The 26442-nt window shown below is 52.1% G+C and overlaps 3 protein-coding genes across 5 annotated transcripts in view; 1 reads left to right on the top strand and 2 right to left on the bottom strand.

Annotated features, from left to right (window-relative positions):
* The first annotated feature begins 83 nt into the window (after positions 1-83).
* NEIL1 (nei like DNA glycosylase 1) lies at positions 84-3682 on the top strand. The gene is made up of 9 exons (XM_051770284.1): positions 84-586; positions 683-802; positions 963-1041; positions 1512-1611; positions 1757-1881; positions 2326-2353; positions 2694-2767; positions 2927-3143; positions 3310-3682. Exons 1-9 carry the CDS (start codon positions 159-161, stop codon positions 3327-3329), a joined length of 1191 nt encoding a protein of 396 aa, XP_051626244.1. The 5' UTR covers positions 84-158; the 3' UTR covers positions 3330-3682.
* Positions 3683-3929: 247 nt separating this feature from the next.
* Positions 3930-15106, bottom strand: MAN2C1 (mannosidase alpha class 2C member 1). Of its 2 annotated transcripts, XM_051770282.1 has the most exons (26): positions 14603-15106; positions 14099-14224; positions 13410-13533; positions 13110-13180; positions 12807-12984; positions 12156-12345; positions 11717-11823; positions 11454-11564; positions 11000-11092; positions 10761-10877; positions 10207-10302; positions 9775-9920; positions 9193-9316; positions 8878-8999; positions 8250-8335; positions 7606-7776; positions 7240-7322; positions 6975-7069; positions 6745-6849; positions 6398-6554; positions 5960-6103; positions 5756-5865; positions 5141-5220; positions 4883-5028; positions 4602-4705; positions 3930-4517 (listed from the first exon to the last, which is right to left on the bottom strand). In XM_051770282.1, exons 1-26 carry the CDS (start codon positions 14692-14694, stop codon positions 4400-4402), a joined length of 3096 nt encoding a protein of 1031 aa, XP_051626242.1. In that variant the 5' UTR covers positions 14695-15106; the 3' UTR covers positions 3930-4399. The 2 variants fall into 2 exon arrangements, with proteins under 2 accessions (XP_051626242.1, XP_051626243.1); XM_051770283.1 differs by lacking the exon at positions 3930-4517 and having other exon boundaries at positions 4879-5028; positions 14603-14798.
* A 1672-nt stretch (positions 15107-16778) lies between these two features.
* SIN3A (SIN3 transcription regulator family member A) overlaps positions 16779-26442 on the bottom strand; it is a 31977-nt gene continuing 22313 nt past the window's right edge. For both annotated transcript variants that reach the window (XM_051770281.1, XM_051770279.1), the window contains exons 12-21: positions 26116-26232; positions 24635-24873; positions 23262-23445; positions 22506-23079; positions 21828-21997; positions 20622-20795; positions 19843-19935; positions 19419-19513; positions 19014-19221; positions 16779-18003 (exon numbers count right to left, since the gene is read on the bottom strand). In XM_051770281.1, coding sequence (XP_051626241.1) covers positions 17773-18003; positions 19014-19221; positions 19419-19513; positions 19843-19935; positions 20622-20795; positions 21828-21997; positions 22506-23079; positions 23262-23445; positions 24635-24873; positions 26116-26232 — 2085 coding nt within the window. In that variant the 3' untranslated portion in view covers positions 16779-17772. The remainder of the gene's footprint in view (positions 18004-19013; positions 19222-19418; positions 19514-19842; positions 19936-20621; positions 20796-21827; positions 21998-22505; positions 23080-23261; positions 23446-24634; positions 24874-26115; positions 26233-26442) is intronic.

Below are 26442 nucleotides of genomic sequence, written 5' to 3'. Positions count from 1 at the left end.
GCGCGCGCCGCCCGCCGCGCAGCCAATGGGGGCGCGCGCCGCCCGCCGCGCAGCCAATGGGGGCGCGCGCCGCCCGCCACGCAGCCAATGGGAGCGGGCGGGTGCAGTCGGAGCTGCCGGCGGCAGCGCGGTGGCGGCTCCGCGGCGCGGTCGCGGCGATGCCCGAGTGCCCGGAGCTGCACCTCGCCGGGTGCTTCATCAACGGCGTGTGCGGCGGGCTGGTGTTCGCGGGCGGCGTGGAGCGCTCGGCGGTGGGCCGCGGCCCCGAGGTGCCGTTCCGCAGCGAGGCCTACCGCATCTCGGCCCTCGCCCGGGGCAAGGAGCTGCGGCTGACGCTGAGCGCGCTGGACCCCGCCGCCGCCCCCCCGCCGCAGGACCTCGTGTTTCGTTTCGGCATGTCGGGGTCGTTCCGGCTGTGCCCGGCCGCCGAGCTGCCCCGCCATGCCCACCTCCGCTTCCTGACCCGCGAGAGCCCCCCGCGGGCCCTCTGCTTCGTGGACGCCCGCCGGTTCGGGTCCTGGCGCCTGGGGGACGCCTGGCAGCAGGAGCGCGGGCCCTGCGTCGTCTCCGAGTACCGGGCTTTCAGGTGAGCGCCCTGGAGGAATGCCCCCTGGTTGGGTTTGACTGCTTTTCCTGCACAGACATGCCCCGGTGACTCTCGTTGCCCCGTGCTCTGTTGCAGGGAGAACGTGCTGAGGAATCTGGATGACAAGGCTTTTGACAAGCCCATCTGTGAAGCCCTCTTAAACCAGAAGTATTTCAATGGAATTGGGAATTACCTGCGTGCTGAGATCCTGTACAGGTGAAGTGGGTTGAGCATCCGCTGACCTGCCACGGAGGTTTGGTCTCCAGGAGCTAGCTGGAGCTCGATGGCTCTTTGGCTAAGTTGGCTGTGCCTCCTCACCTGGTAGATGTGGACAGTGCCAGAACCAAGGGCTCAGGCTTGTGTGTAACTCTTTCAGGTTGAAGATCCCTCCCTTTGAAAAGGCTCGGACTGTGCTGGAGGCCCTGAAGGATCAGAAGCAGGAGAGGAGGAAGAAGGTGAGGAATACCAGGTGCTTTCACAGGATCAGAAGGTGGTAGATGTCGTACCAGGGGTTTGGTTGCCTGTGGCCCTGCAGGACGAGCTGTGCCCAGCTTCTGCCTTCAAGAAGTCTCTGAATATTTTTGGGGTGGGTGAAGAGGAAGAGATGAGTGAAACAAACACCTTGCAAGCTTAAAATCTCCAAGAAGGCTGTAGTAAAGCCCAAGGCTGTTCTCGTGGCCTTTTAAAGTGACTATTTTAAAGAAGCCTGAAGACAAACTACATGACCTGAGGGGTGTTTTTAAAACTGCTGATGTTTGTGTGTGTTAGCCCTCTTTCATGTCTTTGTAGCTAAACTGGAAGCCCACAGTGGGGTGAGCTCAGGGCTGGCAAAGCTGGAGGGCAAAAGACAAAGAATTTGGCTGCTGTTGGAGAGGAGGCAGAAGTAGCTGGCAGGTGACTTTCCTCCCCTTCTCCACCCTTGCAGGATCCTTCCCTGACACTGAGCAAGAAGGTGAAGCTGATGAGGAAGAGCCCGGATCTCCTGGAGCTGTGCCACACCGTGCCCATGGAGGTCATCACGGCAGGTGAGGCGACAGGACAGGATGCTGGGGAACAGGGACAGCTGGGGGAGGCTGGGGCTTTGCATTCCCGGCATCAGGAGGTTTGGGAGGGCATTCTGACACTGTGATCATGGCTTCTGCTCTAATTCTGTCCTTTCTCCCTTCCCAGAGAAGCACCTTTTGGACCCTGAGCACTCAGATAACTACACCACCTTCAAGAACTGGCTGCAGTGTTACTTGGTGCCTGGCATGAGCTCCCTGCGTGACCACAACGGCAGGACCATATGGTTCCAGGTAGGTGCCTGGGGTCACTCCCAGGGGCTGGGGGCTCCCAAACCACCCCTCCAGCCCATTTTCTGCTTGCTGAGACTCCCAAACATTACACTGTGCTGCTGGAGATCTCCCTCTCCACGAAGCTGCTGGACATGGAGGTGACCAGGACCCTCTGTGTGATGGCCAGCTGGCCAAGGGATGGTGGGCAGTCTGGAGCAGATGGAGGGAATGAGGTCTGGAACCCTGTTCCTCCCTCCTGTGCCCTGTGTCTGTGGCCTTGCAGGAACAGGACTGACAGGAGAGTCCCCAGTGCACAGGGCAGGCAGAGCAAGCCTGACTCTCCTGGCTTCCCAGAGAAATGTGGCTCTTTCCCTATCACTGCGAGAGGGAGAAGGGGCAGGGATTCTGCTGCTGCTGCCTGTAGAATGACTGCACCCCAGTCAATGCTCTGTCCCTTCCTTGCAGGGAGAGCCTGGTCCCATGGCTCCCACAGGTGAGTGTCCTCTCTCCTGCCCGTGGGACCCACTCTTGCTCTGGGAGGGCTGGACACTGGGCAGCCCTGTCTTTTCTGTATAGCACAAGGGCACAGGCAGGAGCAAAGCCCCTCTCCCTGGGGTGCTGACAGGCCTGTGACAGCTGTTGGCTCCAAGGGACAGAGCCCATTTTCCCCGGAGCTTCCTACCAGCATCCCAACCTGCTTGGGCACAGCTCTTGCACTGGCAGGATGGTTTTTCGTCCTGCAGTTTCTCAGTGCTCAGCTCACATCACCCAGGACAGCATCCCTGCAAGTGTGTCCCTCATTCCCTCTGACCTGGGCATGTCCTCTCATGCAGGGCAGAAGCACCAGAAGATGCCCCGCAAAAAGCGCGCTGAGCTGAAGGCAGACCCTGAGGCACCGACCCCTAAGGTAAAACAGCTTTGTGGTTGTGTCTGGCTGTCCTGTTCCCCTTAACCTTGCTCAGGCTGCTCCTGAATTCATGGTGGTGATCCCATATGGAGCTTCTCATCCTCTGTGGTGCTCCAAGCACGCTTCTCCTGCTAAGCCGCAGCTCTGATGTCCGCCCAGGTCACCTCACGGGCCTTGAAAAGGCGCCCCAGGGCTGCAGCAACCTCCCAAAAGTCAGATGAGAAGGAGGAAGGGGAGGAGGAGGAGGAGGCTGATGGGCCGAGGAAGGGACGTGCTCGCCGGAGGAGGAGAGGGACCCCTGCTCCAGCCTTGCCTGAGCCAGAGGTGCTTCTCAAAACCAGAAGAAGCTGCCGGATGTCTGCACGCAGGGGCAGAGGTGAGGCTGCAGCCCCTGTGGCTTTCAGGTGCACAGGTGGGGGCTGTGGGAGTGCTCAGTTGTATCGAAGGGACTGATGGGTGCCAGATGGCAGGAGAGGAGCCAGTGGGGCAGAGCCAGACACTCCCTCGCCCTCTGACTCCTCCTTTCCCTCTCTGTTTTTCAGGTGCAGTCCCTGTCATGTGAGTGCTGCCCACTGCCCACCTCCTGAGGGGCATTTAGTGGCCCAGGAGAAGCTCAGGGAGGGCTTGGCCAGGGACGTGTGTTAGTGATGGGGGAAATGGAGCTTCTCTGTACCTGTGCTCACAGCTGCTTGCTACTGTTGCATCCTGCCAGTGCGTGAGGGAGAAGCTGGGCTTGGTGGTGGGGTATTTTCCTGCTGTCCAGAGGCATTAGAGGGGAAGAAGAGCCAAGACCTTACACTGTGCTGGACTCTTGACTCTTCCCTCTGCCTAAAACTGGGTTCTCTCTTCCCTTTCTGGCTGCTGCTCCAATCACTGTTTTTAGCTGACTAAATAATAAAATATTTTGTGTAGAAATCACTGTGCATGCCTTTTCATGCTAAGGATAACCCTTCTGTGCCCAGCCTCTTCCCCAAGGGGCTGTAGCAGGCTTCCCCTCCACCTCACCTCCCCTAAAGTAAAGATAAGCTCTGCCTCCCCAGTTCCAGGAGTAGTGAGATCCTGCTGAGGAGGACACTAAGGGAGCAGCAGCTACAACAAAGCACCTGGGAGGAGGCAGGTCAGTGCAGTTACCTGGAAAAAAGTTAAGAAAACAGGCTGGAGCTTGATGTAATTCTCTTATTTATTTGTGCTCTCCATCTGCAAGGACAGTGCAAGGGGCAGGCAGAGGAAGGGAGGAAGGAGTAGAGTGTGTTTTTTATAGTCATTGCTAGACGAGATTAAGGCTCAGACACAGGAGCCACTGTGGAAACTGCTACTCCTCAAGGCCCTGGGGCTGGAGCAGAGCCCATGCAGGGCCACGAGCCTGTCCACACCCTTATCCACACTTCAGCGAGCTCAGCACTCAAGCTCACCTACTCTGGTTGGGCAGTGGGCAACTGTCCTCCTTCCCTGAGGAACGCGGTTGGTCTTAAGCGTTGCTCTCCAATGGCTGGGTGTGGGACACGGGGACACTGCCCTGCTCTGGAACTGCTGTCTTGTACAGCTCTTGGGATCCAGGAAGGCTCAGGCTGTGATTTGAGCTCACAGTGTTGGTCCAGGTTGCTGCAGCATCAGCCAGAGCGGTGGATGGTGTCACTGGCTCAAGACCAAGAGGACAGAGAGCACGCAGAAGGGTGTGAAGGAGAGCCTCAAGCCCTGCTGCCCCAGGGGCAGGGTGCCCTGTGCAGCTGGCCGCTCCAGGAGGTCGCAGCTGAGGAGGAAAGCACATGAGGCTGAAGGCACTGATCTCCATCCCCATGCACACCCAGCCCTTTGGCATGGACCACGGACTTACAGCATTGCCTCTTTAATGGGGAGGGAGGTCTGGAGCCAGGCAGTAACCGTGCTGCCATACGCCTCGTAGAGCCGAACCACCACGGCTTCAGGTCTGCCCTCAGCCTTTGGGGGACAGTGCAGGTGGGAGTTCAGACAAATGAGACAGGCACAGCCTCTCCAACCCACATTGTTCCGCTCAGCTGAGCCTAACCGCCACTCAGTGTGGAGGAAAGAGCAAGCCATGCTTGACAACAGCACCTAAACCCCCTCTGCCCTCCCCACCTCTGCCCTGGCACCTGCCTGCTTGACAGTCTCCAGCACGATGGCAGGTGAGCTGACAGAAAAGGCACTCCAGGCTGGGCACTGGGCAGAGCTGGCCGGGACCGCGTGGAGGGGGAAATTCAAGTTGTAGGCACGCTGAATCACACCAGCCTCCTGGAAGGAACCTGCATCACAAGAACATCTGTCCAGCCTTGGCACGTGCACAGAGACACGCTCACCCCAAGGTTCACTGGTGCATCCCCCACCCTGTGTGTTCCTACAGGGCCTGTTACTCACCCCGGTGAGGCATCACAGCGTAGGTGAACTGGTGGTGCCCAATGTCTGCTGTGGAATCAGGGGACTTGGGTGCTCTCAGCCTAAGGCAATGAGATGTTAGTGAGACTGGTGTCTTGGCAGCACCCACTGCCACACAGAGTAGAGCCAGAGGAGCACTGTGACAACTGCTCCCCTCGCTACCTTGAGGCTGGGCCCAGGGGTGGAAGCAAACATGCAACAGCAAACAGACCCTGGACAGTCCCAGAAGCTTAAAAAGCTTGGGTGTCTTCCTGTGAAAATTGTGGCTGACAGAGTCAAACTGAAATATGCAGTTTCTTTTAGCTTGGTATGCACTTGTAACATTAACACTGCTGTTCCTTCTCTCTCATTAAGCCTTCCCTCCTGGGGTATGTTCTGGCCAGCAACAGAAAAATCTGATCTCTCCTGAATTATCTATGAGCATAGCTCACAGGAATTAGTTATAATGCAAGTCAGCCAAATTCTCAGACAAGAGACCCCCATCAGACTATTTATTAACTAAGGTCATTTAGGATCAGGTGTTGCCTCGACTTCCAAGAGACACCTCACAAGACAAAGTACCTGCAGCAGCTCCCCCCTCATCCATCTGTCACTCACAGAGAGAGGCTGAGGACGTTCCTGTGGGCTGATGCCCCATATTTGCAGTCGTTCAGCAGAGCCACCCCAAAGCCATGCTCAGAGAGATCCATCCACTTGTGAGCCCACACCTGCAGCAGGTACCAAGGGATGGGCTCACTACAGAGAGCCACTGGCAGGAGCAGGAGCAGCTCGGTGCTGGGACCAGGCCACCATCCCTCTCACCTCGAACCGAGCCCAGTCCCAGGACGTGTTCCAGTGTGTTGGCCGCTGCACGTGTCCAAACTGGATCTCGTAGGTGGCGTTTGTGCTCCGGACCTGCACAGGGAACTCCACCTTCAGGAACTTGTGAGCCTCCTTCCACTCAACCTAAATGTAGGAGCAGAAGGGCATCACCATGGGGTCTGACAGGCAGAAGCCACACCCTGGTGTGCAGCAGCTGGCTTGCACACAGCCAACATAAGCTACAATAAAACCACACCCGAGTCTCAACACCAGGATGAATTCTTCTTGTCCCTCGGGACCTCCCCCCACCCTCAGGCTGCCTTCCCTTAAGGCAGAGGAGGACAGGCAGTGGGGGGGGTTCCAGGGAAGAAAACAGGAGGGGGAATGTAATTCCTGCCACACAGGATGTTGGTATCATGCAGCAGCCACGGGCCAAACCTGGGTCAGGAAGCGGAGGTATGGGCACGTGGCATCCAGGATGATCTCCTGGGTTAAGGTGCTGCTTTTCCCGACCTGCAGGGAGAACCTCACACTTCCCCGCAGGCCCCCAGCCAGGGTGATTTCCAGAGGCTTCAGCAGCGTGGTCACTGGCTTCCTAGACAAAGGAATGAAGGCAGAGATAGTCTCAGCCTAGTAGATCCAGGTTCCCAAATCCCAGTCCAGCCTCCCACATAGGAGGCACTCACTTCTCCAGAGTGAATGCTCTCTTACAGCTAGGACTGACAGGGAGGCAAGAATCTTAGGGCAAAGCCAAAATCCAAGTGCTGCCTGCACTGCTCCTCTACCTGGTTTCCAAGTGATAATCCATCACATCCCAGGCATCCCAGTAGAGGGGAACATCATCAAAGAGTGCAAACTGGTTCGCATAGCAGCCCTCTGGGACTGACTCTCTGAAAGAAAGTGGAACAGAGAAACAGCAGCATCAGAAGGGCTGGCAGTGGACTAGAGTGTACAGTGATAAGTCATCCTGGGAGAGGTTTGAGGAGCCCGGGGCCAGTGACTGGGTGACACAGACCTCTCGGGGTCCAGCAGCCGAAGTGAGGTCAGGTGTCCCATCATGTCCAGGCAGACAGCAATCACCCCATTCTCCATGGTAATGGAGCCATCCACCTTGGAAAAAGGACAGAAAACAGGTGTCACAGACCCACAACTGCAGGAGCTGAGTGCCTCAGTTGCAAATTTACTATGTGGATTTGCTGGATGCTGGATTCCTTAGATTTCTCCCCAATCAACCTTTGACACAGGGAACATGGATCTGAAGCAAACTGCCTCGTGCTTACCTGCTTCCTCACTGACACAGGCTGAGAGGGCAGCAATGGCTCCCCCACTAGAGCATAGCCCATGCTGGGGACTGTCACGAGAGCTGGAAAGCAAAGAGGTTCTATTCCAACATCAGCCCCAGACTGAAACCTAAGTCACACTGTGCTGCCCTAGTGCTCTCACATCAGACCTACTACCTCCTCTAATACCCTCCTCTTCTTCCTCCATACTTCAGGGGACTTTATTCCATTTCAAGTTGTCCAAGGAAGAGTTTGAACAGCCAGTAAAGCCCTCCCCAGAGCAGGGAGAGGCAGAGTATTCCCTTGTTAGCTGACTCTGCCCCTTTAAGAAATTCTGATACAAGAGTTATCCCAGGTCAGACATACCCAAAGTCTCTGTTCCATCTGGCCCAGGCCTGGAGATCACCTCGGTGCGTTCCCAGGGCAAAGTGTTCAACACAAGGGTGCTTTCGGTGCTCCCTGCCTTGGGCTGCAGCAGATCCCTGCACAGGGACTGCACAGCCTCCTCCTGCAGCTCAGCACCAATCCTGCGGATCTCTGTACAACAAAAGGGCCTAAGCTGGATCTGAGAGAGCTTCTGGTGCTCCTGTGCAATGTACACACACTTTATCGCCTGCCAAGCTACAATTACTAATTATCATTAATTATTATTATCTATTAGTGAGTAATTCAAGTGTATAATTATTTTTAACTCTGTTATTACAAGATTACAACGAGCTATGCCAGCTCAGCTGGAAAATTCTGGTTAACTAAGCTCCTGCAAGCACCCATGAGCAGGCAGGAGCAAACCTTCGTGGAGGTCTACCCTGGCATGCCAACAGCAAGCAGAGAAGTCAATAAACTGGGATGGTTTTCAATCCCTTGGCTCCCCTGCTAATTTAACACTATTTCAGACACATATCTGCACAGGCTTGCCCTGGTAGTCCAAGACTGAAACCACTGCAGCCCCACCAGGCAGGACCTAGTGTGCTCTGGCAAGTAAGCGCCCTCCCAGCCAAACTTCTGCTCACCTGTGTAGTATTGCAGGGCATCCTCAACCACAAGCTGGATACAGCTGCCTGGCAGGACATCATGGAACTGGTTGAGTAGCAATAACCTAAAAGAGAGCAGAACCCAGGAGAGGATCTGAGAGCACGGTATTTGTTCTGGCTTAGAACAAACCAGAAAGTTCTTCTCTAAAACAAGAGCCCTGTTTGCAAGCCAGACAAACTTAATAACTGTTCCTTATACTCCCATTAGCCAACACTTCAGAGAAAAGGATTTTTTCCATAGCATCCTTTAAATCCCTTTATGTTAGGGCTTGTCAACTGTCATCTTAGTAAAGCAACAACCATGGGGAGTACGAGCTATTTCTTTTTATCCCCTAAGGCTACCAGATATGTTGTTGTACAAGTTCAGACATGTCAAAACTGGGGAGAAATAAGCTTAGGCTGGAAATGAAGCTTTCAGACAGCAGAGTAGTGAGGGTTTGAAGTTATCTTCCAACGGGAGAATCAAGCAAACCACTGAATGCTTTCCAGGTGGATCCCTGATCAGTTTATGGAAGAGGTTACAGACAGTGGTAGGTAAGCTACATAGAGTGCTGCAGTACTGAATCCTCTCCCAGCACCAGCAATGCCCCTGTACTCACTCCCTCACCTCCAGAGTCGCTGCAGCTGGCTGGCAGGGTACTGGAACACACTGTCCTGTGCCACAGCCAGGGTGCTGAGCACTTCGACGTCATGGAGTATCCTCTCACACTCTCGATTCCCCTTCTTTATCTGGTATAAAGAATACATATATTTATATATATATAAGAATATATATATAAATATATGTATTTCTTGAGTGTCAGGAAATGGGTAGCTGGGAGTAGATCTCTCACAGCAGCAGCAGAAACCCAGCTCCAGTGCAGGAAGGTTGGTTACTTGTAGGTGTCACGAATTTGCATGGCCTGGGCGTGGGGACCCTCACCTGGGCCTGGGTGGTGTACGTGCCATTGTGCAGCTCGAGGAAGAGCTCTCCCACCCAGGTGCACAGCTGTGATGACTCCTTCTCCAGGACAGAAAAGAGCTGGTCAGGAGTTGAGATCTGCACCCTGTGGGAGAGACACAGGTACAGTGATGAGCCAGGGAGAAGCCTGGGACATGGCTAATGTTGCATCCCATCTGGAAAGTTGACGCTCCTGGAACCAAGGCCTCAGAAACTTCAATACAACTATACACAGTATTCCCCTCACCCTTCTCCTACCCCCCTCCTGCTCTCCTGGGACCCCTGAACCTCTCCTGTGGACATTCTCCAGACAGGGAGTGACTGCCAGGCACAGCTGCTGTGCTGGACACTCAACCCATGACTCTACTGAGGGCTCATAAGCAGTCCATGCCTGCCCTGTGTACCTGTTCTTACAGCTCTTGATGATACAGAGACCCATGAAAATCCTTCCCAGCCCTCTGCTTGCCTGTCTCTCTGCCCTGCTCTCTTTCTTTTGGCACTGCTGAAGGTCGGGGCTGGCTCAAAGCCAGTGGTCCTGCCAGGAGAGAGGAGCTTTCCTCTCACCTTGGCAGCCCATCTGTGTCACTCATTCTCTTCATTCTATCCAGCATTTTCTGTGTGGGGCCCCCTCCTCCATCTCCAAAGCCGAAGAGGAACGCGCTGTGGTTCACACATCCTTTGTCCTTGTTGTTCTTCACTGTCTTCAGCACCTGGAGGGATTTTTGGGCAGCTGCAATCCCCTGGCGCCCATCCCCAGCTCCCACAAGAAAGCCAGGTCAGCCTTTAGGGTGCAAAGCCCAGTCCTGCTCCTTCTCCCCAGCCCAAACTGCCAAAATCAGGCACAGGCACATCTCGGAACCAGGCAATCAACTGCCAGGCACCCAAATGGCCTTTGTTCAACAATGCTGCCAGCTATCCTGCTCCCTTCCCAGCTATCCCCCTCCTCTACCAGGAGGCTCCAAGGGGCTGGCAACTTCACATGTAGGTCTCACTCACCTCCTCCACAAGCCCATGCATCCCATAGGAGTCACCAGGAGGGAAATGGGTCAGGACTCGGGAACCATCAATGCCTTCCCAGAAGAAGGTGTGATACTGGAGGGGAGAGAAAGGACAATGTGGTACACAGGGAACAGACATTCCAGAGCCCCCTGAGGATTAAAACTGGGCCTTTAGTTTCTCTCCATGAAGCTGCAGAATGTCCTGATGGATCAGTGTAAAGAGATAGTTGCACAAGGACAGGGAATGCCACAAGGGCAGGGTACAGCAGGGAGAGGCTGGATTTGCTGTCTGTTGGACCTGCACACAAGTCACAGCTCCTTGCCTGGAAGCAGAAGGAATTTACAGGCCAGGGGCCCAGATGGAATCTCTAACCATGACCTTTTCCTCCCCTAAAGTCTGACAGAACGTTGCTACCACCAAAAACTGGTGGCTTCTGGAAGCAGAGCCTGTGTCAGCTGAGCTGAAGGACTGTGGAACCGACAGGTCGAGCCCTGCAGAAGACTCCAGCATGCACACATCCATCCCCTGGAAAGAAGGGATGCACAGCTCACCGGGAAGGTATTCACAAGGTTCCAGCTGAGCTTCTGCGTGAGGAACCGCTGAATCCCACAGCCACGCATCAGCTGGGGCAGCTGGGCTGAGTATCCAAACGTGTCCGGCAGCCAGAACTGGGAGGAGAAGAAACAGGAGCAGAGGGAGAGAGAAACACATGAGTCAGGCGAACCTCATACACAGCAAGAAGTGAAAGGAGATGGTGTGCAAGGAAGGTGTGCTGGAAAAGAACAAGTACCTCTGTGCAGATTCGGCCAAACTGCTCCTGGAAGAACTGCTGTCCCTGGAGGAACTGCCGCACCATGGACTCCCCACTGGGCAGGTTCCCGTCCTGGGGGAAAGGCACAGGGGGTCTGTGAGGAAAGCCAGGCACTGGGGAAGGGGAGGTCTTGTAAGACCCCCATTCCCATCCACCTGATCTGGAGATCACAAGGAGGAACTGAAGAGAGCTCAGCAGAGGGAAAACGGAGGAACACAGCTCACTGAGTGCAAAGATCCTTTCTCAGAGAATGATATGGGAGAAGGATTGTATATTTGCTAGGTTAGACACTTCAGCTGCTGCTCCTAGGCTTGGAGACCATCACCAACCAAACAGGCTCAGCAAAGGCTCTGCTGTCCCCTCCAGTGCCAGGCCCAGTCCCAGAAGGATGGCACAGAGGGATTCGGCAAGCCAGGCTCACCGTGCTACTCACCATTTCCACCCAGGTGCCTCCAACAGGAATGAACTGGCCCTTGGCCACGAAGTCCAGAATCTGTGCATAGAGCCCAGGGTACCAATTCCGCACCCACTCAAACTGCTGCGCCTGCCAGAGAACAGAGATCAGCCTCAGATCTCTACCACTCCACACCCAGGTCCCTCCTCTCTGCAACACTTCTGGTCATCCCCCCATCTCTTTTTGCTGGAGAAGCAACATGCCATGAGCAGAGGAGAGGTCTCCAGAGAGAGATCACTGACCTGGGAGCAGGCAAAGGTGAGCTCCGGATTGCGCTCCATCAGGCGGACCACGGTGACCCAGCTCCGAGCACACTTACGGATGGTCTCCTCATAGGGCCACAGCCAGGCTGCAGGGACAGGCATGGCCCTATCACAGTTATTACTCAACACAAGCTCCTCCTGGAGCTAGAACCCCTCTGAAACCCCTCCTGGGAGAGTAAATTGAGGGGTGAAGCCCAAGAGATGGAAGACAGCAGTCTTCCATCTATAATTCATCCCTCATCCCCAGCCCCATCAGTGCTCCAAAGGGCACCCCACACTCCCCTGCCTCCGTGAAAAAGCAGCTGTGTGCCTCAGGGCATGGCATCCAGTGCCTGAAGCCCAAGGGCAGCCCACTCTCCCCTTGGGCAGCATGCCCTGGCCTCCATGTGAGCGAAGAGGGAGTGTGTGCTGCTCTCACCAGAGTCAATGTGGCAGTGCCCCATGGCATGGATGGTGTGCTGGCTCTCGCCGTTCCTCTGGCTGAAGACGGCCGCAGCCAGGTCACGGGCAGCAGGGAAGGTGGAGGGGTCCGTAACATCACACACATTGACCATCTGGTTGGCAGTGTACAGTGCCTGGAAACTCCTCTGGTTTTCCTCCCCGAGAAGCTGGGGTTGGGAGGCATAACAGTTTTACTCAGGCCACTGTATCAGCTCATCACCTGCCTCAGGGAGAACCTGGTACCTCCTTCCAACATCTCTCAGCCAGCGGTACCAGGTAAACACCACGTCCCTGGTTCACAAACACAACCTTATGCCTTTTCTCACATGCCTTCTAAATCCAAGTTATACATATGCACATCCCAGGGGACTTTGGTTAACAGATCCTGCTTTGGAGCAGAAAGTGGATGAAAAACACCTATGGCTTCCCTCTGTTCAGTTTTCTCCTACTGCAGAATATGCTGAGCTAGAAGGGACCCACAAGGATCATCAGGTCTAGACAGAGTCAATTGTGCTAAAGCAGAGCAGCAGCAGACCCTCCTTCAGTGTCTTAGGTCATGGAACAGCAGGAGGAGACACAATGAAGTTATGGAAAGGGTGAGAGAAGGAAAGAGAAGGAGCTCCCATACCCGGGCCATGTCCAGCAGTATTTCCAGATCTACCAGCAGTTCATAGACATCTCTGTTGAAGATGACCAGCTCAGCCTTGTTCAGGGTGACCCTCCTGTCTGGGTCAGGAGGGGCAATCATGCTGCCCTTGCCAGCTCCAAAGAGCCCATTGCAGGCCAGCTCCACGTACAGTGTCAGGCTGTGGGACCAAAAGGAAACCATCAGCAAGCAGGTCACAAGCACCAGGACACAGATGAGGATGTCTCACCCTGGCCTCCTGTCTTCCAACAATACCAGTGGCAAGGAGCTCAAATGACCACCCACCTGTGGGGCTCTGACTCTTTCAGGCTGCTTGTCAGGATGTAGCTGGTCTTCTCACCTTCCTTAGTCAATCCCTGCACAGGAAGATGGCACATTCAACCAAAGTCCAGCTGGATGGAGGGGTCTGGTCCCATATGGTGTGGGATAATGATTCCCACAAGAGCAATCAGCACAGAAGCTGCTGCTGCCCCAGCAGCAACATAAACCCTGCAGGCACCACCACACAGCACAGCAGGGACGTAAAAAGTCGCCATTCTGTACATAGCAGGGCATCTGGCACACCCCTAATCCATGCCTCCTTACCTGGACAGGCTGGGCATCTCGCCACACCATGGCCTCCCCATCGCTCTCCCAGACAAAGTGCACTTCCCGCCCTGCCCATGCCAGGGGGATGCTCAGCTCCACCTTAAACCAGCATGTCTCCCACCTGGAAGAGAGCAAGTAGCAACCTCAGCCCACGGTGTGACTTTCTCCCCAGGGAGAGCCTCCTTAGAGAAAGCTTCCTTAGAGAGCTTCCTTAGAGCCTCCAAGGAGAAAGCTGAGTGAGGGCAGCCCATGAGTTTGATGGGATTCAAACACAACAATGCCACCTGTCCATACAGACTTGATTTAATCTATGCCCCTCTGGGACCCCAGAGAAACAGTCACTGGCATCTTGTCTGACCAATGCTGGGATAAAAATCTTCTCCCAAACCTGACAAAGCAAACATCCCCCACCTAAGCATGAGGGACACAACCATGATCACAAACAGCTCTCAGCAGAAAGGATCCTTGAACCAGGCTCTTCACCCTCCTGGGAAACTGACACAACTTGGGCTGTTTCCTCATGAAATCTCCCTAAGGGCTTCTGGGCAGACACCTTCGAGCACTCAGGGGGAAAAGGATTATCATCTCCTTTCTTCACCATTAAGAACTCGTGAAGACTCACACACACAGGAGACATGAGCTCCAACCCCACCACGGTCGCAGCACCACCGAAATCTTGTACTCACGTGGGCCCGAAGGACTCTCCCACTTCAGCCGGCCTGAATTCCCCCACAACAGCCTCATCGTAAGAGATGCGCCGCGGAGTCTGGAAGCAGGAGAGCGATGCCGGTGGACAGCGATCCCCAAAAAGCCTGAGGTCGAAGATGGCCACGACATATTAGTATGGTCAGTCCCGCAAGGGCGAGCCCGGGGGTGGGACAGGGAGCACCCTGTTCTCCCCAGCTGCTACTCAACACCCCCAACAGGATTAACAAATCACAGAGTAATGAAGCGCCGTGTTAGAGAGGCTGGCGGAGCGGGGAGGGCTGTGCCGTGGCTGTCCGGGGTGTGTGTTTTCTGTGTGCGATTTGTTCCCTCGGTGTGTGTTCCCCGAGCCCCCCGAGCCCCGGCAGCGCCCGAGGGCAGGGTGGCCCCCCCAAAGGGGACACACGCGAGCTGGCCCGGCCGCCCACCAGCGCCCCGGGGGTGCCCCGCAGGAGGAGGAGCAGAGAGGCCTCCCCGCCGCCCACCTGCCCCGCAGGTTGCAGTCGGTGAAGTAGGTGTCGGAGACGAACTTCTCGACGCGCTCCAGCGCCGTGCGCCTGTGGCGGGGCGCGGCCATGGCGGCTGCGGCGGGGCCCGCCCTGCGCGGCGCAGGCGCGGCCCGGCAGTCCCGGAGCCCGGAACCCCGGGATCCCGGAATCCCAGAAACCCGGAATCCCGGAATCCCAGAATCCCGGAATCCCAGAAACCCGGAATCCCGGAATCCCGGAACCCCGGGATCCCAGAAACCCGGAATCCCGGAATCCCAGAATCCCGGAATCCCAGAAACCCGGAACCCCGGAACCCCGGAATCCCGGAATCCCGGAATCCCAGAATCCCGGTTCCAGCCGGGCCGCCTCCTCCTCGAGGGTGCTCCGCGGGGCTGAGGGCCTGTCCCGGGGAGGGCCGGGCCCGCCGAGTGCTCCCCGTGTGAGGAGGCAGAACCCGCCTCATCGCTGCCCCCCAGCCTGAGCAATCCCGCACCCACCTCTCCTCCTCCACGTCCCCGCTTCGCCTCAAAATCGCCCCCCCCTCCCCAAAATGCCACTCTGTATCATCAGGAGGAAAGGAGGAACCTGCACACGACGCTCAGCCCTGATGCTTTAATGGAAATACCGTGCCACACTCAAGTTTAAAACATTGGTATAGAGATCACGTGGGTCGCGGGCCGAGGATCACGTTACGGAATACAAAAAGCAAGACCAAATAAAATGGGGGAAAAAAACCCCAAACCCTGACCTCTGCTATTGTACAGGCTGGGAGCAGAGCCGGGATGCCGGCTGGAGCACCGGAGGCAGAGGTCTCCCCGCGGAGAGACCTCTGGGGGACCTGGCCAGCCACCCTTGCCTCAGTGACAGGCAGGCACAGGCTCCTGGGACAAGACACCCACCAAAAGCAGCAGCAGCTGTTACTTCTAAGCTGGTCAAAAGTCTAGATCACCCAGAATTTTCCCTTCCGGATCACCTTGAGCATATAACAAGATGGGGGGAAGTAGCGGGGGAGCGTGCATGACACCTTTGAAATGGAAGAGGACCTGCGAGAGCACCTCCCTGGCTGGTTACAGCAAAGCAGGAGAAATGAGACAGGTGACTTATTGCTGGCAATGTATGAATATTCCCCATCGGGGGCTCTCTTCCCTCTCTTCCCCTTTCTCCATAGGAGGCTCCTGTTCCAGATCTGCCTGCTGTGCATTGGCTGCCAATGAGTAGTGGCCCCTTGGGGGGCCACCTGCTTTCACCCCGGCTTCAGGTCCCCCTCTGGCCCTGCTCCCCAGCCTCTCCCTGTGGAAGGGAGGGAGCTCCAGTGCCAGGAAACAACCTGGGACTGGATGATCTTTAAGGTCCCTTTCAGCCCAGGCCATTCTATGATTCTATGAACCCGCTGTCTTAGAATTCAATAAATCCATGGGAGAGGCTGAAGCAGCGAAAGAGCCCTGCCCGTGGCTCCCCATCCAGGGACGACGGAAGCCATGCCGGGTGTGTAGGACTGGCAGCATGGATTTGTGCAAGGAAATCTGCCCCCTCTGAGGAGACAGCGCAGTTGTGGCTGTCGTGGCTTACAAAGTCTGTGCTGACTTCTTTATTTTCAAAATCAGAATCTTCCCACGTGCTTAAAATATCTGCCGGTGTTACACTTATCTGCTTAAAAAAATACATATCCCATATGTGGATTTCAGGAGTGAAACACACTGAGACACCCCTACCCCTCGCTCTGCTCTTGCACACACACACAAACACACACACGTGCAGAGCAGCTCTATCAAATACTGGTTTGGTACTTCCCATGGTGTTTTCTCCAACACAGAAAGGGAAAAATGTATCAGCACAATCATCTCCAGCTAAGTAGCTCAGCAACACTTCCCAAAAGCGAAGATCCTTGGAGCTGGAAGACGAGGTGGATAAAAATTACCCACCCCCCCCCCAAAAAATAAAAAAATTAAAATTTTATACTGTATAGTTATATCTCTCATAGGCTGCTTATACCTCAGTTGTTTAACCCCCAAACACACATGCTACCTCTGCTTTTTCCTCTTGGATTGTGAAGCCAATCTTATAAAATTCGTACACCTCCCTTCCCTCCCCTTCCCCACCCCAAAAACTGTATATTGCACAGTGCCTTTCAGACCAGGAACAGGGCTGTGGGTGAGTGAGTGTCTTCCTCCAGTTAAGAACAAAGACATTATTTCTTTTATTTACAAAAAAAGGAGAAAAAAGTTTCCACACAAAAGCACTACAATGGTAACTCCCTTTGGTAAAAAGTGTAATAAATGTCTCCATCGGTCTGTCTGTCTGTCAGTACTAATTATCAAGCCACCTGGTACTATGGTACACAAGAAGCTAGTACAGTTATGCTAGCACATTGAGCATACTTTCTTTAATTAAAAAAAAAAAAAACAAAACAAAGCAAAACAAACCAACCAACCAACAAACAAACAAAAACCCCCAAAAAATTGACAATTTGTACATTTATTTACAAAAAAGGAGGGTAACATGTTAAAATCGTGTTGTTCTCTGCTGTGTGTGTGTACGTACATGTGTGTGAAAAGCTGGTGCATGGCACTAGGAGAGTCTAGTAAACAAGCAGGTACAAAAAAAAAAACCAAACCAACCCAAAATAAAAATAAAACAGTTCCACTGGCACTAGAAAGGACAGACCGATCTGCACGGGGTGAGTCCAGCCTGGGAGGGAGAAGAGGGAGCGAGAAAACCCAGGGTCTGCTGCCCCATGGCCCCGTGCCAGAGCCCGTAAAGGGAGGAGAATCCAGTGGTGACAGGCACCCGGGGATTTTGGGGACACATCCAAGTGGTCCAGTGATGGAGAGCATCCAGTTCTCCTTCCTCGCCGCTTAGGGCCTCCGGGGAGTCAAAGCCTCAACGCTGCTGGTGTGTACGAGCTTGTTGTGTTTCTCTGGGATGGCTCAGTTCAGAGAGAAGGGTCCTTCTCACCCAAAAAGGGCCGGCAGCCCGTGGTCCTAGGCGGAGATCCACATCCCCACAGGGAATCCCGCTGGTGACGGGTTGTACCAGCCACGCACTAGTCAAGTGGCCATGTGTTACGGAGATACACAGTGAGGGGAGAAAGGCGTCCTCCTCCTTCCCCGGATGCGCGCGCACACACACACACATCTCCCGGGCTCTTCCCTCGCCCCGGGGGACTTTTAGGGTGTCTTGAATATTGTGCTGTATTTGACACGGTACTTGTTGATGCTGACAAAGTGCAGGGTCTCTGTGTCACAGGTGGTGGTGCAGGGCACCAAGCCCTCCAACCCTTCACCCATGAGCCACTTGTTTGTCTCGGTTGCCATTTCGCGGGGCACGTGCTCCTTGGTCCATTTGTCCACCCAGGCCTGGAACCGCTGGTGCAGCCGCTTGCTCACTCTTTCGTGGGACTGCAGAAACAGGGAGAGGAGTTAGAAAAAGGCAGCTTTGGTCCCTCAGACTGCAGCATTACACAAAGCTTGGCTACTGGCTGACACAACCAAGGGGATCAAACACAGAGGGAATTTGTAACGCAGACACTGGGCTAATGACAGAGGGAAAGCTCTGATTAAGGTCCCCCAGCTCTCCTCTCCAAGAAAATTAGTAGCAAAATGGGCTCGGAAATACCAAAAGGTTTATGCTCTTTGTTTAGTACAGCAGCTTTCAGGCTGGCAATACAGAACATATCCCACGGGAGTCTGAAACTTGCATGCCCAGCTCAGAGTCCCTTCTGCATTGCCCAGAAGATGCTGCTGTCTCCCTTCTCCTCCAGTACCCAGGACCAGGCAAGCCCTGCTCTTCCCAGCCCTTGGGGTCTGTCTCCAGTTCCCACAGAGGGGTACAGTCTCAGGAAAGAGCAAGCTGAACATGCATTACACATATTGGGGACACAACTACTATGGAAAATTAAGACTTGGGTCAGGTCTAAAAGGCTTGAGAAGCTCTGGCTTAACAGAAACATCAGGAGAGGAAGAACTGTGCACATTTTTGAGTAAAAGTATCTGCCTAAGGAACGTAAAATCCCAGACAGATGGTATAAAGCCATGGCTACAGCCATAATTGAAAACAGCCAATATAATTAAACCTCCGGATTAAAATTTATGGATTTTATTATTTGTTTTGTTCTTCTCCCAAAGACTGACTGCTTTGTGGTGTTAACCGCTGAATCCAATAGATTTGTATCCAAAATACAATGTAACTTCCACAGATCCTTCAAGTATTCCAGTAATCAAGGGCTATGCTGCACGTTATATATTTAACACTTCAAGAATCTGTGTTCAGGTTCTCTGTTTATGAGCTTAGCTTCTCTTTGAGGTTTGTGCCAGTTGAACAGGACAGATAGAGAGGCAACGCTTCCTTCCCCTCTCCTGGGTCCCAGGAAACACCAGCAGCCCACCCCAGTTCTCCTGCTGGCTCCTACCTGCTGAGCTCGCAGCAGCGCGGTCCTCCTGTACATGTAATCCTCCGATTTGATCACGTACACCATCTTGTAGGAGTTCAGTTTGAATTTACACTCCAGCTTGTCCAAGCTCTCCACGTTCTCCATGGACTTTTTGCTGTTTCCTTCCTTCCCTTCCTTCTCCTGCTGCTCCCGACCACGCTGACACTTACGGATCCGCCTCAGATTCCTGCAAATCAGAGAAACACTCTTGGAATTAGTGCTCACTCTCTGGCACTAGCAGGCTGGATGTAGCTGGTGGATCTCAAGGCCAGGTTGGATGGGGCTTGGAACAACCTGGCCTAGTGGAAGGTGTCCCTGCCCATGGCAGGGAGCTGGAATTAGATGGTCTTTAAGGTCCTTTCACAGCTCAGCCTGGCCACTCACCTGGGCAGGAAGACAGGTTTCTGGGCCAGGTGCTCCCGGAGCTCAGGGGAGGTAGAATCGGAGTTGACATATCGCTCCACATAGTCTGACCAGCGCTGAAAGCAAGCACAGAGCACACATCAGCCACTGCCTTCCCACCAGACATGGGATGGTTAAGGATGCTAAGTTGGAAGTCATACAGATGAACACAAGATCACTTTTGAAGGCTCTGTGCATCTTATCCCCAAAAAGGCAGGTACAATGTTTCTCTATAGGGTTTTGAGCATTTTCGAACACAAAATAAGCCAAGAAGAATTTGCCTGCTCATTGAAAGCTTTATGGCATGCTTTGATGTTTCTTTGTCCTGTGCTAACAGACCACACCACACACTGGTCCAGTGCAATGCTGACCCTCACAGTCAGCTCTCTGGACAAGCTATCCATACCTCTGCTTCCACAGGGTCATCTGAGTTCTCCTCTTCTGTATCCAGCAGCTCAATGGTTAACTGAACTTGACCTCTGCTCTGAATGAACATCAGCTATAAAGAAAGAGCAGAAGGGACTTCAGTAATATGTTTGAAATAGAAGAAAACACCTTCACATCCCACTGGGGCAAAGGGAGAATGAAGAAAGTTGGCAGACTTTTAAGGGAAACCCTTTTGAGCCCCCCAGATAAGTTTGAGGGCAAGGGAAGAGATATTATACACTGAGGCTTTTATCCAAAGTACTTTACAGGCTCAGAAAGGGCCTGACCACTTCCTGCCTCTTTGGCAAAGGAAGTATGGATTTGATTAGCACAGGTTTATTAGCAATGTATGCAGGCAGCAGGGATTTAATGCCCAGGCAGTAGTAGCAAATCTCCCCACAGTCAACAAAACTGAGGCACCAGAGAAACAGGAGAGTTTGAACTACCAAATTAAAACCAGTGACAGCCAAGCAGTCAGTATGATTCAGCCCAAAGCTGCTGTGAAGCACAGGGGATACTGACTGGTGTTCCAGGAAATACATTCCTCCTTCAAACCTCATTTCTGAGGGGCCCTTACAGAAGCATTAACCTACGTCCCAAAAGCTGGCAACACGCGTGCCGGTTTTGGCTGGGATGGGGTTAATTTTCTTCGGTTTTTTTTTGCTGCCTGAACGAGGGTCTTTTTTTAAAAGACTGGTGCCTCTCCCTTCTTAAAGGGCTCGTGCTGCTTTTACACTGTGGTTCACGGCCCAGCTCTACCTTGAAACAGTTCTCCTCCGACATGAGCTGCTCAGCTTTGCGCTGGTACGTGGCCTCCAGAAGCGTACGAGAAGACTGGGAAGCGAGAAGACCTCCCGTGGCTCCGTTGCTGTTCTCCGACAGGTAAAGGTCTGTCACCTGCACGCAGATCTCGTCGCTCACTATGTGCTGGAGCTGCAAAAAGGAAGAACAGGGGCAGGGTGTTTGCTACGTGACCATCAGCACAGAATAGAAAGAAATAAACCATGAGCTTAAATTTAAGCTCAAGCAAAAGGAGAAAAAAAAAAAAAGTTGAAAAGGCATGAGTTTAGCTTCTTCCGGTTGCAGACGATCACTGCTGCTCTGTAAAAAAGCCATAATAGCTTTAAAAAAAATGAGGAGGTGGCAAAGTACAACTACTCAGAGAAAAACTACAGGCAGGGAATACTCTGATCAGCAGCAGGGGAGGAAGGGCCAGAGTGCCGTGACACAGTATATCCCCTCCTCACCAAGAGGCTGCTGCTGTGTTTGAGGGAAGAGGTGGGAGATTTAGGATCAAATCCATATTTTGTACAAGTTTAAAAATCAAAAGTCTCTCCGACTGTCTTCTGAGTTCAGTTAATCTCTGGACTGAAGGGCTTCTGAAGAGCAACTCTACCCTTCTGAAAGAGGAAAGGCCTTTCAGGCCATTCCACTTTCAGCCCCTTGTGTTTGTTTTTGGTCTTTGTATTACAAAAACCACACAATAAGAATTTTCCCCTTGCTCACGCATTCTTCCTACCAGCCCAAAAAAAAGGACTGGAGTTTAACAGCCAAAATGAGCTACTCTGGCAGCCAGATAAAAAGAGACAAACGTTTTTAGAAAAGGCACACACTGCTCCTACAGCACTGATGGAAAGCAAAGGAACTATTTAAATGTCATTTAACTTTTTTTCAAAGTTAAAGCTAAATTAACTCTGGAGATGCTTTAAATACTTACATCATAAAACATCCAGAAAACAACAAGAACTCTGTATACATGTAGAGGATATTCTCAATAATTTAAATGGATCAGAAATTACCTTCTGCCATGTCTCTACATGACGGTTAAAAACCACCTTGAATCTACCTGCTTACCCCTGAAATCCTCCATTTAGGCATACAACACTCTGCCTCCAGCGTGCAGAAAACAACCTGTCTGCTTCCTCCACCCCGCCCCACCTACTTCCCAGGCTTTGCTGCAGTCACCTGTCGAACGATGCTCTGGATCAGCTTGTCCATGGTGAAGGCGATGTAGGCGTGGATGGTGAACATCTCGCGCAGGGAGTCCTCGTACTGCGACGAGTCCATGTTCCCGTCCAGGAGGTTGCGCACCATGTCCAGGAAGGCCGGGTAATAATCCTCAACGTCAATGTCCACTGCAACAGGAGAGAAGGGGAAAGATGAACATACCACCCCCCCAAGAAGGGTTGCTCTGAGTTTTGGTCCTCAGGTGACCCATTCAAGTTGAAGAGTTACTGGAATAGGGTTAAACTTGTCTTTTATGAACACAATTAACTCCTTTTAAGGCCACAGTTCTTTCCTTAATCTCTCGCTTTCTACCCCTAGCCTCCTCCATGAGGTCTTTATTTCTGAAAGACTTTTTAAGAAAACTTTTTAGTTAGGAAGCTTGAAAGATACTTTTGGTATGTAAGTGTAAAATGAAAGCTTTTATGAAATAACTGCTGCATATTATCCTTCTGCTATTCAAGTCCCATGTTCCCCATATCTTCCCATCTTCCTAGTGCTGCCCAGGGATAAGAAAAGAGAACCCCCAATCTTTAAGGGTCACTGCTGTCACGTGCCTGAAGACACCAAACAAGCCCTGTTACCACGCTACAAACAGAAGCACCTTTCTCCCCCAGCCTTCCATCAGAAGTCACTCACTGGGGTCCTTCAGTCGCAGCTGGATGGCAGGACTGTCACTCTTGTCTCGCTTTATGCCCAGCACTTCCCTCTCCCACTCCCGTTCCCGCGTCTCCTCCTCGATCTGCCGCTCGGCCTGGGTGCAGATCCGCAGCAGCCGCAAGCACAGGATCTGGTGCAGCCTCATGAAGATGTACCAGTTGCTGTTAACGTAGAAGAGGTTGTAGACCTCATCCATGCCCCGCAGCTTCTGGGCCGTCGTGTTGTTGAACATCAGCTTGGTTTTGGGAGGACTGCCCCCAACGCCGTTGTGCTTTTTTGCAGCCCCAGTAGCTTCATCCACATCCATTTCCTCTTCTTCCTCCTCTTCCACATCTGAGAGTTCGCCTCGCTGAGCAAACAGCAGGTCTGGAATGAAGTGATACATGATCTGCTTGATTTTGTACTTGTCCTCTTTCTGGATTCCCGTCTGCCGCTTCACGTGGTGGATGATGAGAGAGGCAGCATCTTCCAGGATCTGCTTGTCTTCGTAGGCTAGCGAGAGGTGTGGGCCTGTGGCGACTCCAGCATTGTCTTCTGAAGCCTGCTCTTGCCTCTACAAAGGAGAAATACAGCACAGAAATCAGCCTAAATCACCCCTCTCCATCCAAGAGCCTTTCAGAAAGCTCTGCCAGTGAACAGACTTCCTCCCTCATCAGGCAGCGAGGAACAGGAACTGAAACTGCACTAGCAAAGTACATAAGCTTGAGGGAAGGAAACTCTTGGTGACTATCTTACCTCATCATAGATGCTTTCAATCTCATTGAGGAGACTCTTTGACCTCAGGACCTTGGTATCATTCTGCTTGAAGTTGATGCCCTGGTGGTCCAAGGATTTCAGGTAATACTTCTCATTCTGCTCTCGCCAGACTTTATTAAATCCTCTCTGGGCTTCTCGCCACTCTTCCTCTTTCATCTTTAACCTTGGATTGAGAAAACAAGGGTGAGCTAAGAGGTGAGCATGTCAGAAAAACCCAGGCCCATGGCTCCTGGTGAGTGTTGAGAAGAGCTGAACTGCTGATGAAATGGGCAGGAATGAAAGACATCTCAAAGAAAGGAGGTTTACACCTGGACATGCTCTCTGGAGAAAGAATTCTGGTTTTTTTTTTCACATCCAAGTAAAACCACCTAAACAAAGTAGCCCTGCTGTCCACAGTAGGGAGAGGGGATAAAGGGACAGAAAAGCCAAAAGAGTTGGTCCTGGTCTCACAGAAATCTCCAGAAAGTCATGTAGCTCCAGCTGTGGAACAGGAGCAGCTTAGTTTGGATGATCAACAAAGCACAGACACCTGAGTGTCCTGGGAATGGACTCTTGAACCTCAACTCAGTATCCCAAGCAAAGCATCCCTGACTCAGTTCAAGAAGAGTGTCCTTGCAGTAGGATGGAAAAACTAGGACCTAGGTATCCCAGGAAGGTTGCTACTCCCAGCTCCAGAACACCAAACACAAGATCAACAGTCCCCCAGAGACAAAAAGTGAACGAGAAAGAGTATCTACTGCTCATACATCTCCTCAAGCTGCCCCAAGGAGTTGCAGCATCCACTCCCTTTTCTTAACTGAGGAAGGGGAGATTGACAACAGAAGCAGGACTGGGAATCGGAGGGTAGCACAGCCACCATGATCTGAGCCCACAGCCATGGGACTGGAAAGGAATCACATTTAGCCCTAGGACACTCCACACAGTACAGTTTCCTTATCTTACACATGGTGCTGACACTGGGGAAGAAACAAGGTTTAAGAGGAGACAACAAAAGCTCTATATCTTTCCAGTTGAGCTGTAAGGGGTTTTTTCAGAAGGGTAAAATCCTCTTTCTAGGTGATTATTATGGAGTACACCAACTGACCAGAACATACATGAACTTCTTAATTTCATAGAATAATAGAATCACAGAATAGTTTGGGTTGGGAGGGATCTGAAAGCTCATCTCATTCCAGTGGCCTTTAACACTTCCAGGGATGGGGCAGCAACAACCCTTCAGGGCACATTTACAGCCTCGTGGAGGTCACACCCCTTAGGGGCAGAAATCAGCCACTTTTCCATAGATTTGGGCCACATACGGTGTGTCACCCTTTGGAAGAGCACCTGGGGCAGGGTGCCAGGGCAGTCAGTACCTTTTCAGCACAATGGGAACAGCCACGGATGGGTTCTTCCGAAGCCCATCGATGATGTCGGTGGCTTTGTCAGCATATATCCTCTGGAGAGCCTTGCGGTGGATCACCTCGGAGGTGCCCCCCAGGGTGTTGTCCAGCCGGAATTTGGCCTGCTCCTCGGCAGACAAGCGCGACAGTTTCTTCTGGATTGCCTCGAGAACGCGGATGGTTGCCAGGTTGGTCTCCAAGACAACATCCAGCTGGAGAGAACAGCGCATTAGCCATCGTTGAATAGACAAAACATGATACTGCACGGAGGCAAACATTCAAGTGACATGAAACAAGAAGCCGTGCCTGTTTAACAAGGTGTACTAGAGCACTTTTGTGTTCAGCTGCTCTAAAATAATCCAATTATATTTTATCTGCTACCTAGATAATACTGCATAAGAATTTAAAGGCTACCAGAATTATACTGTTCGGAAATTACATTTTCCAGCTGGAAATAGAACTCAACTGACAGTTAGTCTACAAAAGGATGTACCAAATCTGAGTGGATTCAGGTAATTGCCAAGCTAACTTCCACTTCCAGTCAAGGTGTCAGTCATTTAACATCCTGAATGTATCGTTTTTCTGATGATTACAGGGGAATGCATGTTCTCATGCACTGAGTGGGCAGGATGAACAGAAAATATGCAGTGTGATAAACTGAGAAAATGATTCGAGCTAATTAAGAGAAAACAGTGTAAGGTCAATATGACCTGGAGAGAAAAGAAAAACAAGTCGTAAAACTTAATTGGGCCCCTACACCTTGTGTAGGATTTATAATGAGAGAATTTTGTTTAGTTAGCTAGATAATAGCACCTTTCTTAAAATTTATAACTTTGTATAGATAACAAGCGAACATCTGCTGAAAGTCTGATTTAACAATATATTATGGATGCTTATAGATAACATTCTTGTTAAGAAATATCTGTGGAATGTCTGACCTAACAATGTGTAATGTTTATACTCACGTACCTAACAGTGTATAATGTTTATACTTATGTATAATGAATATTCATGTAGTAGCTGGAAATAAATGTAGAACAAATGTCTTCTTCGGGTGTGACAGGTGTTGGGAGTTGTTGAACCCCTTCCCTGATCACCCAGTGCTGAATTTGCTTTTATCATATAATAAAATTCTGATTGGAAATTGCCCGACTGGGTTTCTATTTCTCACATGCAGCAATTCCATGCTGGCCATTCAACAATTTAATGTGGAGTGGGGGTGAACCAAGAGCTCCAAGAAAAAGTGAGGGGCAGCGATGGCAACTTGGTGGTTATGCAGCCACTGCTTCTTGCATTAAGGGAACATAAACTTTTATGCCTAAAAATTTTTATTGTAACAGACACAATAAAAAGAGATTCTAAGATGTGGCATTAAAGCTATCCTTACATCAAGCTCATTAGCTGTTCACAGAACAGAGCTTTCTGAGACATCAATCAAGGAGAAAACAATTTACCTCGAAACGTTCATCCTCACACCTGTAGATGTGCTCTTCGTATTGTGTCTTCTTGGAGCTCACAAATGTGGAGTCTTCAGACCAGGATGGGAAGGAGACCCAGGTGTCATTCAAAACCTTTGAGGGAGACAGAGGGAGAACAAGAGTCATGGTCAATGTTCCAAGGGAGCCATTTAGTGGGTTTTTTTCCAGCTGCTTATCAATGCTCCATGCAACCCTTTCACAAACACCACTGGAGAGGAGCTGATGCCAACCATCAAAGCCACGTGGGTATCCCAACTCCCAGCCAGCTTCCAGCATAACCCAATTCCTAGACTGACGCCTCGC

The sequence above is a fragment of the Manacus candei genome, unplaced genomic scaffold, assembly GCF_025592945.1.
Source record: "Manacus candei isolate 608988 ecotype Guabito, Panama unplaced genomic scaffold, ASM2559294v1 h1tg000119l, whole genome shotgun sequence".
Lineage (NCBI taxonomy): Eukaryota > Metazoa > Chordata > Aves > Passeriformes > Pipridae > Manacus > Manacus candei.
Note: the sequence above shows the minus strand (reverse complement) of the source record. Positions and strands in the feature narration are given on the sequence as shown.